This window comes from Struthio camelus, chromosome 13 (assembly GCF_040807025.1).
Source record: "Struthio camelus isolate bStrCam1 chromosome 13, bStrCam1.hap1, whole genome shotgun sequence".
NCBI classification, from domain to species: domain Eukaryota; kingdom Metazoa; phylum Chordata; class Aves; order Struthioniformes; family Struthionidae; genus Struthio; species Struthio camelus.
In genome coordinates this window covers 15,047,173-15,064,630 of record NC_090954.1, presented here as the reverse complement: position 1 = coordinate 15,064,630, position 17,458 = coordinate 15,047,173, and the positions used below count along the sequence as shown (strand labels likewise).

The 17,458-nt window shown below is 37.2% G+C and overlaps 1 protein-coding gene across 4 annotated transcripts in view; it reads right to left on the bottom strand.

Annotated features, from left to right (window-relative positions):
* Positions 1 to 206: 206 nt before the first annotated feature.
* The window catches only part of GABRA6 (gamma-aminobutyric acid type A receptor subunit alpha6), a 28,232-nt gene continuing 10,980 nt past the window's right edge, over positions 207 to 17,458 (bottom strand). For all 4 annotated transcript variants that reach the window (XM_068959859.1, XM_068959858.1, XM_068959860.1 and 1 more), the window contains 2 exons: positions 7,662 to 7,928; positions 207 to 2,592 (listed from right to left, as the gene is read on the bottom strand). In XM_068959859.1, the coding sequence (XP_068815960.1) occupies positions 2,542 to 2,592; positions 7,662 to 7,928 (318 nt within the window). In that variant the 3' untranslated portion in view covers positions 207 to 2,541. The remainder of the gene's footprint in view (positions 2,593 to 7,661; positions 7,929 to 17,458) is intronic.

The window sequence follows — 17,458 nt, the reverse complement described above, 5'->3', positions numbered from 1 at the left end:
TGCTCAAAAATGCTGGAAAACCTCACATGCCTTAACTTCCTATAACTTTGTATTAAATATACATTATTCATATATTCTATAAAATGTATACAAATATACATACAAATAAATACACACATATCAACCTTTCTGTTTATCTGTTCTTCTTCACTGTATTGCTTGTTTGGTTAGTGTTGGACCATAACCAGGCTTGTTAAGAACTGACATTAATAGCAAGTAATTATATTTATTCTGAGATACAACTTGACATTATTAACATTATCACTGATCATACCTGTGTCTCTACAAAGCATTTAATAGCAAAAATAAACGTTCTTTTACTAATATTCAAACAGATGGGGAGAACCAACTCTTCTCTAACTTGTCCTCCTTTGAAACAAGGTAAGCAGTCTTTGTGGTTATGTTGAAACACGATGTCACATACCAAGAGCTGCTAGTACATTTTTAAAGTGCTGATATATCCTATTAATTAGGCAGTTACTCTTATTTTATACATTTAAATACTGCACTGCAACGAAAATTGACTATTCAGTAGTTCTCCAGATTTACTCTAAAACTCATACTGATTTCTCTTTAGACAAAGAAGATTCAATACAAAACTCTGCTTCAATTTTTTTTCCCACAAGTTTTAAACGCTTTCATTTTGTGCAAAAAAAAAAAAAAATTTAAAGGATTCTGAAAATATATTCTGATATATATTATATTAACATATTCAAAATAGAAAGTAATTCTGTGAAGCAAAAATAAGTATAGTTACACCGTAAAGTAACCTGTGTTCCTAAAACAATTTGCTTTTTGCAAAATAATATGCAAATACATTTTATAAAATGTAAGTTTGCATAGGGTCCATGTTTTAATTTTTTAAAAATAGTATATGAAGGCTGAAAATGGGAAACATTTTCACAATTTTGTTTTTAAAGTAAACTGAAGACAGAATTCGGGGCACTTACAAATACATCCAAGTGTGCCACTCTGCTACCAGGGGAAAAACAAACTGCGTATTTGTCTCTGTGTAGACTGTTCTTATTTATTCAAGTGTACTTAAATTGCCTATATCTAAGCTCTACCAAGGTAAAGAACAGGGAGTTTGAAAAGTGGTCTGGTATGTGATCAAGCAGCAATCCAGTTATTACACTAGTAAAAGCTATGTGCCTCTCTTGAAACAGGAGGAGAAAAACAGCTGGAACTAGGTCCTTAGAAAGTTAAAATTGTTTCAGTGCCAACAGACCTCTCTAACTTACTGCAATCAGCGAGACCCTAAATATTTTTTCATAGTGACTAAGATGTTGGTTTAGAAAAAGCAAAAGGCCCTGAATTTCCTGAATCAATGCAGCATTTCATTTTTCTCTTAAAATAAATTCAGTTTTGATGTACCAGAATTAATTTCAGGATTTGAGTCCTTAATTTATATTTGGCTGCTTGCAACATTTGCTTGTGTGCTTTTGACTCCCACCAGCATCCATTATGCCTGCAACAAAGAAGGCCTGGGTTTGATTTGGTTAGGCATATCTTACCTAATTACATTCTTAATAAGGATTATGGAAATGAAGAATGAATATACAATACAATGATAGACAACTATGAAATATGAAAGAGAAATCCTGTAGCTGTATCAGCTTTGTGGTGAGTCAGAAATAAATCAGAATATTAACACCTTTAAACTCTGAATTTCCTGGAAGTACTTTGCTTGTGCAAAAATTTCTAGGTAGTTTGCTATGGACAGTCCAGTACAATCAGCTGATAAAATGCAGCTAGTTCCCTAACTAGCTATGGTGACTTGCTTCCAGAAGTTTCTTGGAGCGACAGGCTTGCATTTAGCTTGATGGGTAGCTGCTGCTGCTTCTCTCCATTAGGTCTGGATCTTGAAAACTTCCCGGTATCAGCCCTGCCACTCCCAGATTCTGTCCCAAAATTGCTCGTTATTGGTTTGATTTTATTTCCACTGTCACTCCCAACAGAAAAAAAGTTACAGCATCATAATTAACCAGCTAAAGTTCATAACTAATGATTTCTTTTTCTTTCTTTATATTGTGTTCTTTACGAATGTTACTTCCAATTTTAAAGGAGATGAAAACATGATGGGATTGCAGCTCCCTTTCATGGGATTCTGTAATGTTATCTTAGGCCAATTTCAACCGATATAAATCACTGCAGCTCCTGATGTTAGTTTAGAATCTGGCTTGCTTTAGCAACCTAACTACGTTAAGAGAAATAATCCTGTTATTGGTGGTGTGTGTCAATGTAAACATTCAATCATTTACAATAGGACAAACAGGACAAATACACATTCTTATGCTTTGACCATTCAACCAAATAACAAAAGCTTTTATAGTAGAATCAATGTAAGAAATTGTAAGAAAGTATATTTAGAATTCTGTGCAACTTCTATCTTACTGAGTTGTCCAGAGTTTGTTTCCAGGTGATGTTCAATATAACTATTCCCTGTTTGACAATTAGAGCACCTGTGAATAGACACATCCTTTGAAGTCACTTAAATTCTACAAAACCTTCTGTGTTTTTTTTGAAACCCTCAGCTGTTCTTCAGTTGGACTGATGATCATTTCGAAGATGCATTGCAGTTGGTTCAAAAAACTGGAAGAAAAGTTCAGAGAGAAGTTTAAATTCCAGGTTGTCAACAATGTAGTTAATCAGCAAACCCACCTCACCTGACACTGATTTTTTTAGCTGTCCCTGCAGGTTTAAAATAGAAATGCATTACAAGGGAGAGTCTTCTCAAAACCTAAAGTAATGTTCATTGCCTGGATCATCAAGCTCAATTGTAAGTAGGTATTCCAATGACTCTATTTTCTCCTGAACTTTACTCTCTCATATGATTTGCAAGCTTACGAATGTGAACATACTGAAGCTAAATGCTCAGCACATTTAGCACATTCAATGACTTTTTACCTTCTTCCCTGCCTCAAGGATAAAAGTTGATGTCTCTGCTTGTAATGTTTTCCTGCAGATTATCTTTAGAACTTTTAAATCATCTCCTTCTTTAGTCTGATTCACTCCATACAGACACTAGTTCATGTTTTATTACACAAAACCTGTAATATAATGTTCTATATAAAAAATTGGTACTGGCTGCTTTAGAAAGGAGGCATGTCAGAAAATGCATGAAGAGCATGTGCACTGTGAATGACATGGCAAAGGTAGGCTGGGTACCTGTATTTTTCTCGTTAAAAGGGTATTATTTACATGCTAAGTGAAGCAAATTTTACATTTATTAAAATGAACCAAGCATGCAATTCACCTATCAAAATCACTGTCATAAATTAGTATTCAGTTCAAGGCCTTAGTAAGGTTTAAAAAAAAATACACGTATAACAAAAAAATTAAAATAACTTTTTCTCATTTGTGAGGTATTGTTCTCCTTTGAAGTACTGTTTTATTTGGCTAATCTATACAAACATGCGTCGTTTGTTACTTTGCAGAGCTTTTTGTGGATGTTGGGCATTACTGTGCTTTATGGAAGAACATGCATCACGGAAACATGCCTGGCAAGATTATGTTTTCCATGTACAAATCATGGGGATCTCACATTCTCATACTTTCTATCTAAATTAATTACTAACTGACCTTTATGTCATAAGGGAGTAAGTCCTTTTAGAATAATTTTAATGCTTTGGTTTTTTTTTTTTCATATTATAAATAGTACATCCATGCTGCTATAGTTAAACATCTGTCAGCATTTCAGTTATAAAACCTTTTGAGAAAGAGAGGCTTACAGTATGAGTATCAGCATTTTCTGTGGTCTAAAAACTGGCATCTGTTATTTCAACTGGGGATTATTTTATATAAACATTTTCAAATTATTTCTTCTTTCTTCTTTTATGTCTTCCCTCAGTTAAATGAGGCTCTAACAACATGCTGTCTAGCAAAATGCATGCAAAGAATTATATTAGCCTCATTTCTATAGGTTTGCCAATATAACCATTGCCCTGCAACACTATCATTACTCCAAAACGCAAACCAATTTTTCCGTTGAAACACCTTTCAAGTATCAAGGTGCATGGTGGACTGCTACTGAATAAGAATGCTCTCCCAGACACCCTATGGGAGAGAGAGAACCATTTATTTAAACATGAAGGCCAGAAGAGAACTTTATCTTATCTCCTCTATTATAAAAAAAAAATTTAATTGATGCACTTAACTTCAATTTGCAAATTTTTTCTGTCCTTTTCAAAGAATGCTATTTTGCTTAAAAATGTAACAAAAGGGGAATTTCTTTAAAGGAAAGTTTACTACTGAACTTCCTAATTTGCTGAGTTGAATTTGGTTCAGCACATATAAAAATACAGAGTACAGTGAAAGCTACTCTTGCTATTTGCCCAACTTGGCTGCTTTAAAAAACAGCATTCAGTGTGTAAAGGTGTACGTTTCAGAAGAAACGCCTTCTTCGGTATACAGACATCCAAATCCTAGAATTTCTGTGTAAACTCTTAGTTTACATGTACGATACGAGAAAGGGTGACTAACCTGAAGTAATCTGATCAGCAAATGACTAAAGGGGTGGCAGAGGGATTGCACTTGAAAAGTACTCTTAACAAATCAGTGTTTTACAAATACTATCAGACACACTACACAAGAATGACTTCTTCATTCCTGTAACATATTGCCTATTGCTTGAGCTTTAAGAAAACTGCTTTTAGTAACGTGCAGAAATACCATCAAACAGCTTAGGGGACCGCTCCTCATCTAATGCAGCTCTGTGTCGTTACATTAACTTTAGCAAAGCTGCTCGTTCCAGCTGATGTTCCGAATTCAGAACACAAAGTAAAAAAAAAAAAAAAAAACCATTTTGCGCTTCCTTTGAAGTGAAAGGAAGAGCCTGGCCAGAAAATAACGATCTACGTTGGAATGAGCTAGGACTCCAATGCTAATCTCTTGCTTCTACAGACAGGACAACGCAGATAGATTGGAAAAAAGCTTCTTGCTTTATTTGGTATGTGCCATCCAAAGGCAGCAAGTAGCTGTTCATTTTAGGAATCTCCAAAAGGACAAACTTGACACCACAGGCAAATACTGAAGGGAGCAGGGTAGTCTCTTTCAGCCGCTTACACAGTCAGAGAAACGCGCTCTCTAGAGCGCAGTCTTCTGTTTGGTGTACAGAGCTTCCTGAGGAGATCAGGTTTTCTCTTGTGTATCTAAGATCAGGGTCAGTAGCTGGACCCCAATCAAGCAACACTTGTTTAAAGTGAATGATGTTCTGCAAGGAACTTAAGCACGTTCCAAACTACACTAATCGAAATCCTGGACAGCTGGACTACAAGAACCTGCGCACAGGGAACTTGATTATTTCAACAAACTGATTAGATTTCTATTGCTGTTTTGTTTTGTCTTTTTAAAACAAAATCCAAATTAACTCAAATTAGTAACTCCAAAAAAAAGCTAATATTATGCAGAAATACTGCATAAAACGCACCTTCTTCACAAAATAAAGTCTCATAGCTATGAGTAATGTTGTACCAATACTTAAATGTTTTGGCCTGGGCCTGTGATTGAGTTGAACTGGCCTTTAAGCATGTCATGGTTTGCTCGTCTAACTTCTGTATCTCCTCTGCTTGAATGGAAAGGGTAACATACTTTTATACATATTTTTAAAGCAAAAACAATTCTAGTTTTCTTTGAAAGTAACAACTGGTAAAATGACACAATATATTGAATTAGAAACCTAGCAATGTACATCACAATCATTACTATTGAGTAAACAGGAAAATATAATTTATGAAGAAGAGTTTGAGCAACACTTTACATAATTGTTTACATTCTTCATCGTTTGAAATACCCCAGCTGCCAATATTATTCTGCTTTCTAAACCTTGCTGCTGGTTTGCTGTCATTCTGTGAGGCTACTATAGAAAGTAATTTCTGAATCTTGAGCAGGTTTGTGAGCTTGCAGAAGTGGTATGTTATAAAAGTATTTACAGTCAGTACTATGGCCTAGTTTTCAGAAGTATTTCAAAAGGCTAGTTCTAACATAACTATTAATATACACTGTTCAGTATAAATATTTCATAGCTACCAAGGGAAAATGGCAACCACGTTCCAAATATTTCTATATTCAAAACGTTAATGGTTGAATGAAATCACTGGAGTTATGGCAAGCTACACAAGCTGAGGAAGTGGCCTCTATACAGAGTGCTACCAGAAACTGTAATTATTATACATGAGCTTTTTTGATACTTCTCTTGATTGTGACAAGTGATGTGCACACATAGTCAATATTTTAATAGAGGGATCAGTATCTCTGGCACAAATGCTAAATTTAGCACTGGACAGATTTTGAGTGGCCAGGAGTTAGCAGCAGCTGTGACCTCTTGAGAGAGACATCTGCAGGAACATTTGTAAGAGACAGTGCCTCCTATCTTCCTGCCCTCCTGATTTCGTATAAGCTGCTTGGCAGCACGCTCCCTCTTTGAGAGACAGCATTTTCCAGATTGTACTAGTAGCAGAGATCAGCAAAATTAGCAGCTAGTAGCCTCTGCTTCAAGCAGAGGCAAGATGCCACCAATCAGCTATCAACACTGTCTTGCTACTTTGAACTGCAACACCTCCTGGCTCTCCATGAGATTTCCCTTGGCCTGCCTTACCTCTAATCTAGGAAATAAAGATATAATCTGCACATCACTCATACCAGATTGCAAGCCTCTGTTATTATTAATATATGGACTCTGTGCATTCACTACTGTCTAAGTACTGTCATTATCTCTCTAGCCGTCCTAAATAAAGCTAAGTGTATCAATCACATTGACTGCAAAGTATAGTGAGGTTCAGAAACTCTATGGCAAAAGGCAAATGAATATATTTTGTATCAATGAAATGGGACACCATTAGCTGTATTGATGTGAAAGGAAAAAATTAGGAAATCAAAGCATTAGAGACTTTAAGTTTAATGACTGCTTGAAAAAAAAGCTAATCACTGACTGATTATTCTAAGCATGCTCATTTTGTAGGGTACACATCTCTTCTGGACCTCATGCAAATCTAAAGACAAGATATCTCACTGCCTGATTCAAACAAATTTAAGCAAAGAATTCAGCAGCTCTGTCTGCATAAGATAGTTCAGTTATATGGAAGGAACAGGAAAAGTCCGTGTTAAAATGTATAAAAACAGGAACTCTCGACTCTATCAAAGATCTGTATCTCAAGGGCATACTGCGAGTGCAGACAATTGTCTGCACTACTGATAAATATTTAGAATGTATATGCAATGTTTTTCTGGAGATTGTTATCTTATTACCTCATTAGGAAGTCTTAGGAGAGATTAAGGCTCTTATCTCTTTCACTGCATTGCTTCAACAAATACTCTACCATTCCTTACCACAGAAAGGAAGATTAAGAAATGGAAGATACAGCCTTTATATATTTGCTGAGAACGGTGTTAAATACTACCTTACACAACTGTCTGTGTTCTACTCAGTGCCATATAACATAGAATTAAGTGTTCACTTTTCTCAGCTTCAAATAGCCTTTCGGCATTGTATTCAGAGTGCCATTATTACTGGAAGTTACAGCTGATTTTTACAGAAAGGTAATATCAATCCCTTTCCTCACAAAGAACTGATTAACTGGACTTGCAAGATTAAATGAACAACTAAAGGAAGGTTGGCCCACTGAACGTATTACAATTGAGTACTGTAAAATTCTACTACTCACTTCCATAGTGTCTTTTGAAAGGTAAACAACCCAGTATACCAGGTTGAATCCTGCAAATGCCACTGGAAAGAGGATCCTAGAATATTGATCAATTTTACTTGTCCCTCCAATAGGTGGTGGTGGTGGCGGTGGCGGGGCTGGTGGAGCAGCAGACATTGGTTGACACTGGGATGCAATATCTGATATCATGCTGGGTCCAGAAGACTGATCTGCTTGAGACGTTACAGAGTTTACTCGCTTCTTCAGGTTACAGTTGGAGTCAGAATGCTACGGAGAGAGGAAAAAAAAAAGTGTTGATTTTTATGGCTACAAGAGTCTCAGCTCTAGGTTTTGCAGTATTAGGCTTCTTTCTGCCTTTTTTCTTTCTTTTTTTTTTTTAAAGCATTTTTGTGCTATAGAACAACCCAAAGAAATCACAGGTAATGCAAATATACAGCAGTACATTTGTGGCCTACATTTACATTGGCAGTAAAAAGATAAAAGAATATATACTCTCCATATTGTTAGCAAGCTATTAAAGGGAAGCTACAAGAGGGGAAGACAGAGTCTAAAGAAACAGAAAAGAAGGCAACAACGTGCCTAAATTGCAGCACATTGGTATGACAGAAACTTATGCAGAGGTGAATCAGCTTTAAACCAAATAGCATGTATCAGCTGGCTCCAGTGCAGTCTTCACTGTATAAGCCCATTGATAACCTTTGGCAAACACTCACTGAATGGAGCCAAGTTCTTACACTGTTATTGGTCCCTGAACTTGCTGTTGGTAAATTGGAAAACTGATCAAAGAAAGGAAATGAACCAACTTTACAAGTGCTGAAGACATTAATGCCAAAATCTCATGATTTTCTCTAGGCTGAAATTCAGTTTTCAGATATATGGTTCCCGCAGCAGTTTCATGCATACAACTGAAGACAAAACCTCTCCTAACTATAATGGGACTGTTTTTAGTGTAATTTATGGAAAAATGAAACCTCATGATTCCCATAATTTGTGCAATATCATAGCCAGCTCCAGTTACTCTTCAGAGAGTTGTATAAAATCTCTTTAAATCTAGTCAGACCTCAGGAACGTTTAGTATTTACCTCCTTAATTGCTAGGTCAATGTCTATATTCATTACCTACCTGATTTGGAGCCAAATTACCATTTTTTACTTTCACAAGAGAAGTGAAGATTTCATAGTTGCAGAAGTGACTTTTGGAACAGGATCTACCACAGGCCTCGTGCCTACTGTAATGTGTATCAGCTACCCAGTTTCACAGCAGTATCAAACAGGAAGAAATTTTCAAACTCTTGTTAGCAGTTTCTGCTGCTATCGCCACCACCCAGAGACCACCATGAGGAATACAGATCCATGCCAGCAGCTACAAGGCATGCCTGATGTCTGAGAAGATGAGACGGTAAAGAACATCTAAAGTGCCACACTTTTTTATTGTTTTGATATGAAGTACTCAAGTTTTATGCCAATGGGGAGCAGTACCTTAGATTCTAACAAGCAACCTTGACAAGCAACACTTTAGTTAAGCTTGAGTGAAAGGACAGGTGAAGGACTGCAAAATTTATTTCCAGATTACTGATAGAAAATATTGTGCAGTCAAATTGCAAAACACTGATAGCTATTCTTGGGTTTGAGTCGGTAGCTTTCTTGGTCAGTCAAATTAGATGACTGAACGACTGAAGCTGATAAGGGAAGTCTTAGCCTACGTAAATACTTTTACAATACAACAGTGTACACACATATATTACAAAAATAGAATGGATGCATTTAAATGGTTTTAGGGTAGCAAAATTCTGTTAGATAGGTAATTTCCAAAGTCATTCTTTGGGCAACTTTTAGTGACAATCATTTACTTAAGCATAGCCCACTTCCAGTACTTTCATGATTTATCCTGTAGCACTTCTATACATGGAAACAGATTTTTGTTAGTCAGATGAAGGAAGGACTGTGTCTCTAGAAGAAAAAGGAACAAGCATGTTTTGAAATATATTGCTCATACTTGCAATTGGGCCATAACATGTAGATGAAAAACTAGCCTAACCTACCTAGAATCTCAGGTATGATTTTAAAAAAAGAGTCCTAACAGGAATTATCCTCTCAGCATTCAGTATTACTGCCAGAGTATGAGAGCAAGTTACACTGCTACAACACAATGCCAATTTCTGCTTGTGGATGAATGTACTGGCATCCAACTGAAATTAGGGAGATGGACTCCTTGCAGCTGAATTTAGTCTTAATAAAAGGCAGAGAGAACAACAATATCTTATTTGCACAAAAAACAGTGTTCTTTCTGTAGGTATGTCTTTTATCTATTGCCCTTTTTTCTCTATGTCCTATCAATATTTCCCACTTGCCTTCTCTCTCTTCCTTTCACTTTGCTATCTACACATTAAATGATGAGTATCATGCTTTGAATGGATATTAAGTGGCATTTATATGCTGGGGATGTGCCTATCTGGAACACAGATGCTTGGTTTTGTATTTTCCAGTTATACAGCAAGCAACAGAGATTTAAATGGAGGATCATCTACAGATGTGTCACAGAAACAGAGAGAACGTTACCCCTGTCCACTTGCACTAATCATAATAATCCCACTCTATAAACAGACTGACTGAGAGTCAGAGCCACTGCTTTCATTTAAGTTGCTTGTATGCTCTGCTTTGGACTGAACTGTGGGAGTCACAAGACAGCTTGTCTTTTGCTTTACAGCAAGATGGCTTGACCTTTTGTGGTGAAGGAGTAGTTCCTAAAACGATAGTTGTTAAGGTGTATCTTAGTCCTCTTTATCTGGCAATATTCTAATACAAGGGCGATCAGATTTGCTCTGCACTGCGCAACCATGAATCAAGGGTTACTGTTCTGAGGTGATGGTTAAAAATAGTAGACAGAACAGATATAGCACAGGGTCTGCGGATAATCTTCTGTGTTGGACATGTTCTGGAATGCAAAGGTACTAAAATCATTGTGACAGTCTGTACCTTGGAAAAAGGGTAATATTGGTCCTTATTTACAATATTTATTAAACCTTATATATATACTGCTATAAAGGGAGGATTATCTTGATGTCGTTCCAGGAAATCCTTTACAAGTTGGAGATAGGAAGTTTTTTGGAGTCGGTAAATATCCTCAGAGCTTTGGGAGGGCACTGACTCTAACGGTCCCACTTTTGGACCTGTTTAGATCCCTTTGGGTCATTGGAGACCAATCCATTAATAACTTCTCATTATCTAAAATATCCTATTCCGATATTCAGAAAGGATGAGTGTATCTTACTGTTTCAGTAATGCCACAGCTTCTTGCTAAGCTCTTCAGATCCTGAGGATATGGTTTAGAGTTGAAATAAATCACCAAGAAAGTTCTTGAACAATTCTTTACACTGTCTTTGACATCCCTATGGGCTAATCCTGCAAGTCAGGGTCTAGATGATTTTCTTGTCTGTCACTTCCCCGGGTACGGAATTAAGTTTAAATTTACCTCAGACTTGTAATGGAGATGTTTCTCAGTTTGGTAGCTGGCAGCCGACTAGTCCTGGTGCCCCAGAACAACAACCCATACCTATCGTTAGAATTCACTGCTAAATCATGAAGAGGAGGAGGCGGGAGAACACCATACAGTTTCTATGACATCTGAGTTCTGAACAGCAGCTACAGTCATTTGTTTACTATGTTTAGATTTAGCATCTCCTCTTGACAAAGATTTCTGCCTACAGTGACATGATGAAACTTGAGCAAAGTGGAGAGAAAACAGGAACGAGTGGCCTATTCTTGTTCCTGTTTTGCATAGTTCACACAGCCAATTACCCAAATAGTACAGACTGTTGTACAAACAGCTACAGCAACAACAAAAAGCTTCAAGTGGCATGAGGCACTGTCACAATGAAATAATGTATTTTTTAAGTTACTGAATTCTGATTTGGAAGACTACTCTTGTACTCATATGGAATGTTATTCCCATTAGACAATTCAACTTTGTACGACTGCCCAGTGGCACAGAACAGATCATTGCTTAATGTGAGATATAATAAAATTGGACTAGATAGATATTGGTATGTATATAGGCTAGAAAGTACAGTTGGGATTCTATTAAGCTTTTGCAGCTCAGCTATCCGATCTCCTAGAAAGCTCACAAAGCAGTTTCATCTTGTCTATAAAGGTGCTGATCTCTCACAACTCTTATCAACATCACTAGAATTTGCTCATGGTCAGAATGTCTTAGGAAGCTCTCAGCAAATTGCTCTGCCTCCAGTTTTAACTAATATAGGGTATATAACCTTGGAGTAAACGGGATTCTTTCTCTGCTTTTTCTGTTTTTATATGGATGCTAATTGTGATTTACAAACATATTTCATTCTTATGTTTATTTTCCTCAAGATAGTTCTAAAATATATATATTTAAAATTCTCTTCAGATCTCCGTTCCTTTGTACTGTAAGTATATGTTCTTGCTACCAGTTCAGCTTATGGCATAGCGGTAACATGCGCACCTTGTGCCAGCTAACTTTAAACAAATGGATGCATGTATGTCCTTACTTCTCTCTTTTTCTCAGTTAAGATCATGTCCCTTTCCTGTGAGTGCAATGCAGTAAAAAAAAAAAAATTGGTGGGAATAAACTTTAAAAGTTTAGACAAAAGCATGTTATTTCTCCTTTCCTTTTTAAATTATTGGGTTATGGGCATAGAATTTTGCTGACATCACATAACAAAATCAGGACCCAAATTCATAATGTCTGAATAAGGCAATACATAGGACCCTTCTTCCCTGTACATCTCATTACTCAAACTATATCGACTAATCTGAACCATTCATACTACATGCACGAAATCACATGCTAGTGACTTAGCTCCTGAGGAAAGAGTGAAGCATAATTTGGCTACCTAAATCCTTCTCGGACTTGCCGCTACATTCAACAGTTTGATCTGTAAAAACCCTTCTTAGCTACAGAATAATCTATATGCATCAGCTTGCAGCAGCAAAGTTCACCACCTACGCAAGATCTCCTTCTGGGCGCGCACTCATGCACCTCAGCCTTGACAGTCCTACGCAGTTAAGCATCCATTACATTCCAGAGACTTGTTATAACCCAGCATTTAGATATTCATTTGTGTACATCATCTGCAGGGCCTGATTCAAGAAATGCGCACTACAAAAATCTATAAAGAGTGTTCTGCATAAATATGAGCTGAGAGTAGTTTAAAAGTTATTCATAGCCTCTAGCTTTAGGCATCTATTTAGGCATTCTAAATTTCCTTCCCTAGACACATTATGAGGAATTACCCTCCACAAATTTTTCTTGGCCCTTTATCCTAGTGAAAGGGTTAACTCACTTGCTTCGAACATAGGAAAGTCATGTTCATGTTCTTTCTCTACCTTTAGGGATTGAAAATCACCTCACATAAAATACAGTCTAACTATCAGGTTGAAGGTGGTAGGGGAGATGCTATTACTTCACTACTTCAAAGCTGTTTTATTTTGCACAAAAAAATTAAAAGCTATTAAGAGGTAGAAAGCATAAGCGAGTATTACTTTGAAAAATGCACCATTTCCACTCTAATGTTCAAAGTCAGGTTCTGCTCTGAAATTTATCAGTGTTAGTCCACTGTAATCCCAGATGCTTAATGGGACTCTGATTTGGGAGCAGAGTAAAAGGAATCAAAATGCAGCCTATACCTTTACTTTGTTAAACCTCTGCAGCGCATAGAAAGCGCTTCTTGCATGTCTATAAGAGACTGAATTACGCAAATGACGCTACAGAGGCTGCCCTCCCCCTTTTTATAACTTGCCTATTTTTTTTTTCTTATTGCCAGAAAAAAAGAAAAGGTACGGAATTAGACTTCAAAATTCAGGAAAAACATCTAAGGCCAAGAAACAAATTCTTCATCTTGCATTTTTGTACTTTGATGTGGACTTCAACTACTTCTGACCCTTCCTTACTGCCCTGCCCTGGCTTTGTCAATCAGACAAATATTTAACCCAGGCAGAACGAAATGATCAGCATCTACTTGCTTTGTTGGAATGACAAAAAGTCAATATAATTGAAATTTGTTGGTTCTTTCTAACAGTGTGCTTGATAATCAGCAGTTGTGGAGGAGCAGGAAGATCTCCCTAATTTGATTTTTAAGTGCCATGTTCTCAAACAAGGCTTTAATGCACAAAGCTGTTTCTAGGACAATGTCACAAACGTTCATTGATAATCTGAATAGAACTGCTCTCTTCTCAGCTATACTGGGATACTCTTAAACATACTCAATATATTCTGACGTAACTATAGGAAACCAAATCCTCTACACTGAAGTGACATACGGCTGCTCTGCAGTTCAGAAGGGCTGTTGAAGAGAATGAGAATCCTCTTCTGCCTGAGCCATGCTATTCTGAAACACAAGTACAAGGATATCTGTAGGTAGAGGGAAGCTCTCCCAGCAGTATTTCACTGTTGTGCACTGTTTTTTGTTAAAATATCAGCTCTTTAGGACATAACTGTAATCAAACTACCACACTGTAATAATCTTTTGTCTCTACACGTACCCTCTCACACAGAAAGGATGTCTTTTGACCCATAGTGTGCACTCCCTGACCATCTCATAGAGCATTATTTCCAACGGTGCACTCCAGACGGTCACCAATCCCTCTTCCCCTGCAATTTCCAGAACTGGGGTACTCTGAATAAAAAAAGCCATAATGATGAAACAAGATGACTGATATAGATGATACACATTTTACAATGGATTTTAAAAAGCTAAATGCTACAATGTTTTATATAAGTGTGCGTGTATACATACATATATAAATATATATATATATAAAATGTGTGTGTGTATATATATATATATATATATATATAAAATGTTTGGTTTTGACATATTAGAACAAGCTTGATCACCATATAAATAAAAATAGGCTTCCGTTAGGGTCCAGATGAGTACTCAGCTTGTTGCTGTCATATTTTGGAGTGGAACACCCATAGTTTTGTATCTCACACAGGGATTGCCTGCAGCTGACAAACGGAGCAAGCCAAATTCTGCTCTCAGTTAACTGAGGTAAATAGAGTGGCTTTCCTGAAACCAAAACAGTCATGCTGGGCTGGCATCAGTTAACTGAGCACACAGTCAGCCCGTTTAAACCAGTGTAGTCCAATGACTTCAACAGTATTACTCCAACTTTCATTACTAAAGCAGAGCAGAAGCTGGTCTTCTGCCATTTTCATTTTAAGAGTGCATAGATTTTTTTGGGGCATAAAAAAACTTGCGAGAAAAAAGTTTATTTCATTGGAATATGCAAGATTTCAAACAAAATTAACTAGACTGAAGGGTGAGACAGTCTTGAGAGTATTTTTTTTCCGGATAAAATTATTAGATTTAGAATTTTAAAAATGAATATATTCTGTAAATACTTCTAGAATGATTAATTCAAGCAACAAGAGCTTCTAACCAACTATTTTACAGCTCCTTTACACTTTTGTTTGTACCAAACCTGACTTCCTGGGCTTTATTTTACACAAAGAAGGAGAACGGGTCTCCTGCCTTATAGAAAGTACTAGTTTAGACAGCATAAGGACATTCCCAGCACAATGCTCTTTAGCCACCCTTCAAGCAATGTTAGGTAATTCAGTATTAAAAACATAGTCCATGTTGTAACTCCTTTAATTGCTACTGTTCACTGGTAGCTGTGGAGCCATAAAAAACTCCCTGTAAGCACCTCTCACTTTTGTTTTCACAAGTGACTCCCTCAAACTAGTGAAACTTACGCATTCCTCAGAAATCTTCTCTATCTAAAAATATCACTTGGTTTCTATAAATGCAGAATACAATCAATATTTTTTGATATACTGTTTACTGTTCTTCATCCTATATCTGCCCCTTCATTTAGCTAAAATTTTGGACAACTTCCGTACACACAAAAAAAAATCACAAAACAGAAATCCTAACGTTACAAGAGAATGAAAAACTCTTCTACTCTGCATAATAGTGAAAAAAATCATAGGCTAGAAAAACAAGGAAGCAAAGCCTAAGGCACGACAGAAGGCAGGGATTTTAATTAAATTTTAAAAAATCAAATAAAGCAGACAATTAAATTTTTGTATGTATAAGAAATAGATTTTTTCTAATGGACTGGAAAAAAAACATTTTGGGAAGAAGAGTGGAGAAGGACAAGGGGAAAAATTAAAATAAAAAAAAGCTGGAAAGGTAAGATAACCTTAAATTACACAAGAGGTAAAGAATAAGAATTGGGCCTTGCAGCAACCGGAGAAGACACTCTGGAAGGAAAAATAATGGAAGAACTTAGAGGCAGACTAACAGAAGAAGTTGGCAGGGGGGAGAAGAGGCAATTGAAGACTCCCCCCCACCCCACCCCCCCGCCAAAAACAGCTCCTAAATATTCAATAGGAAAGAAACTGTATTATGCCATTTGCCTTAAACATAACTGCCCTAAGAGCAGTAGCGCAACTATAGACACACAGAGCTCAGTAGAGGGTGACAGTTGGGAGGAAACGGGCAGCCAGCCGGCTACACTGTCAGCGCTCAGTTAGCTTGTTCGAGTCTGTTCAAGCTGAAATTACATCACTGACTGCAGTATATCCATACACGTCACATTATAACAGAATCCCCTTGGCTTTACCTCAAAAAAAGGGAAAAATTTCTTAAAACCTTTACTCCTACAATTACTCCTTTTTCCCAGCATGCCTTTCTGCAATGGCAATGGGACCTTTTAAATCTGAAGGAGCCAAGCAGCTTGGCTTGTCTAGAAGCCATTTTGACTACCTCTTTTTTCCTGCAATTGTAAGTACTCTTCATTTTTACCGTCTATTGATTTTTCTTTTTCTATTAGTACAGAGAGGAGGGTTCTCCGAGGGAACTGGTCCTGTGAGAAAGAAGTGGTGGACTTACAGGGGTAGAAAACGGCTGCCTTGGTAGTAGGAGCTCTGAGCGAGACTAGGACACTACAGTATTTTGGGAACACTGCGGGCTGCTTTAGAGGTTGGGATTACCTTAGGACCTTGATTTTACTGGTTTTGCTTCTTTGCTATTTCTAGATGTTACTAGCTAGCTGTAAATAATTTTCATGAGGAAATTGTTGCAGTGTGCTTCCTATACGCTTTTAATATTTGGCTTTTGCTTGATTTTACTTGGAAAAAACTAACAAGAAAATATTTTTAAAAGGAGGAGGTTGTATCTCGCGTTCAGCTCTGTGCTTGTTTGTGGCTAGAGCCACAGAAGGAAACTGCACAGACTGGGGCCTCTGAATTCTTTATTTTGTCTGTTTCATTAATTTTTTCAAGGGCAAATTTCTGAACATGTAAATATCGCCCACAAGTAGTGGGGGCTGCCACAGTCATCGGGTTCCTGTTCTGGTGTATCTGGGTACCTACAGAGGGGCATTTTTTTTCTGCAACTCCTCTCGGTGTCCCGTCCTCTCGGTGGGGTGAGGAGTGGTTATGGCCTTTGTAGCATCTGCTGTGACTGCACCAGCAGTAGCAAGTGCTGAATAGTCCAGACCGTATTTTCATATCACTCAGTGGGGCCTAAATGGAATAAGTACAGGTCTTTTTTTTTTTTCTTTCCTTCCCAGAAGTTGTAACCACACTATGATAAAGTCAAATTTGAAAAAGGAAGCGTGTGTAGGAAAGACACAGGCTGTTGTTCCTCTGCATGATGTAGCAGCTACAGCACCGGATCTCTGTAAGAGAACAGACTGAGGCTTGAAATGATGGCTTGCTGTATTTCTGAGCATTAAAAAAAGGAGGTGAAAACAATGATGTTCTTGACTCTGGCACGTGGCTGAACAACCATAGCTTGAGTTTAATGT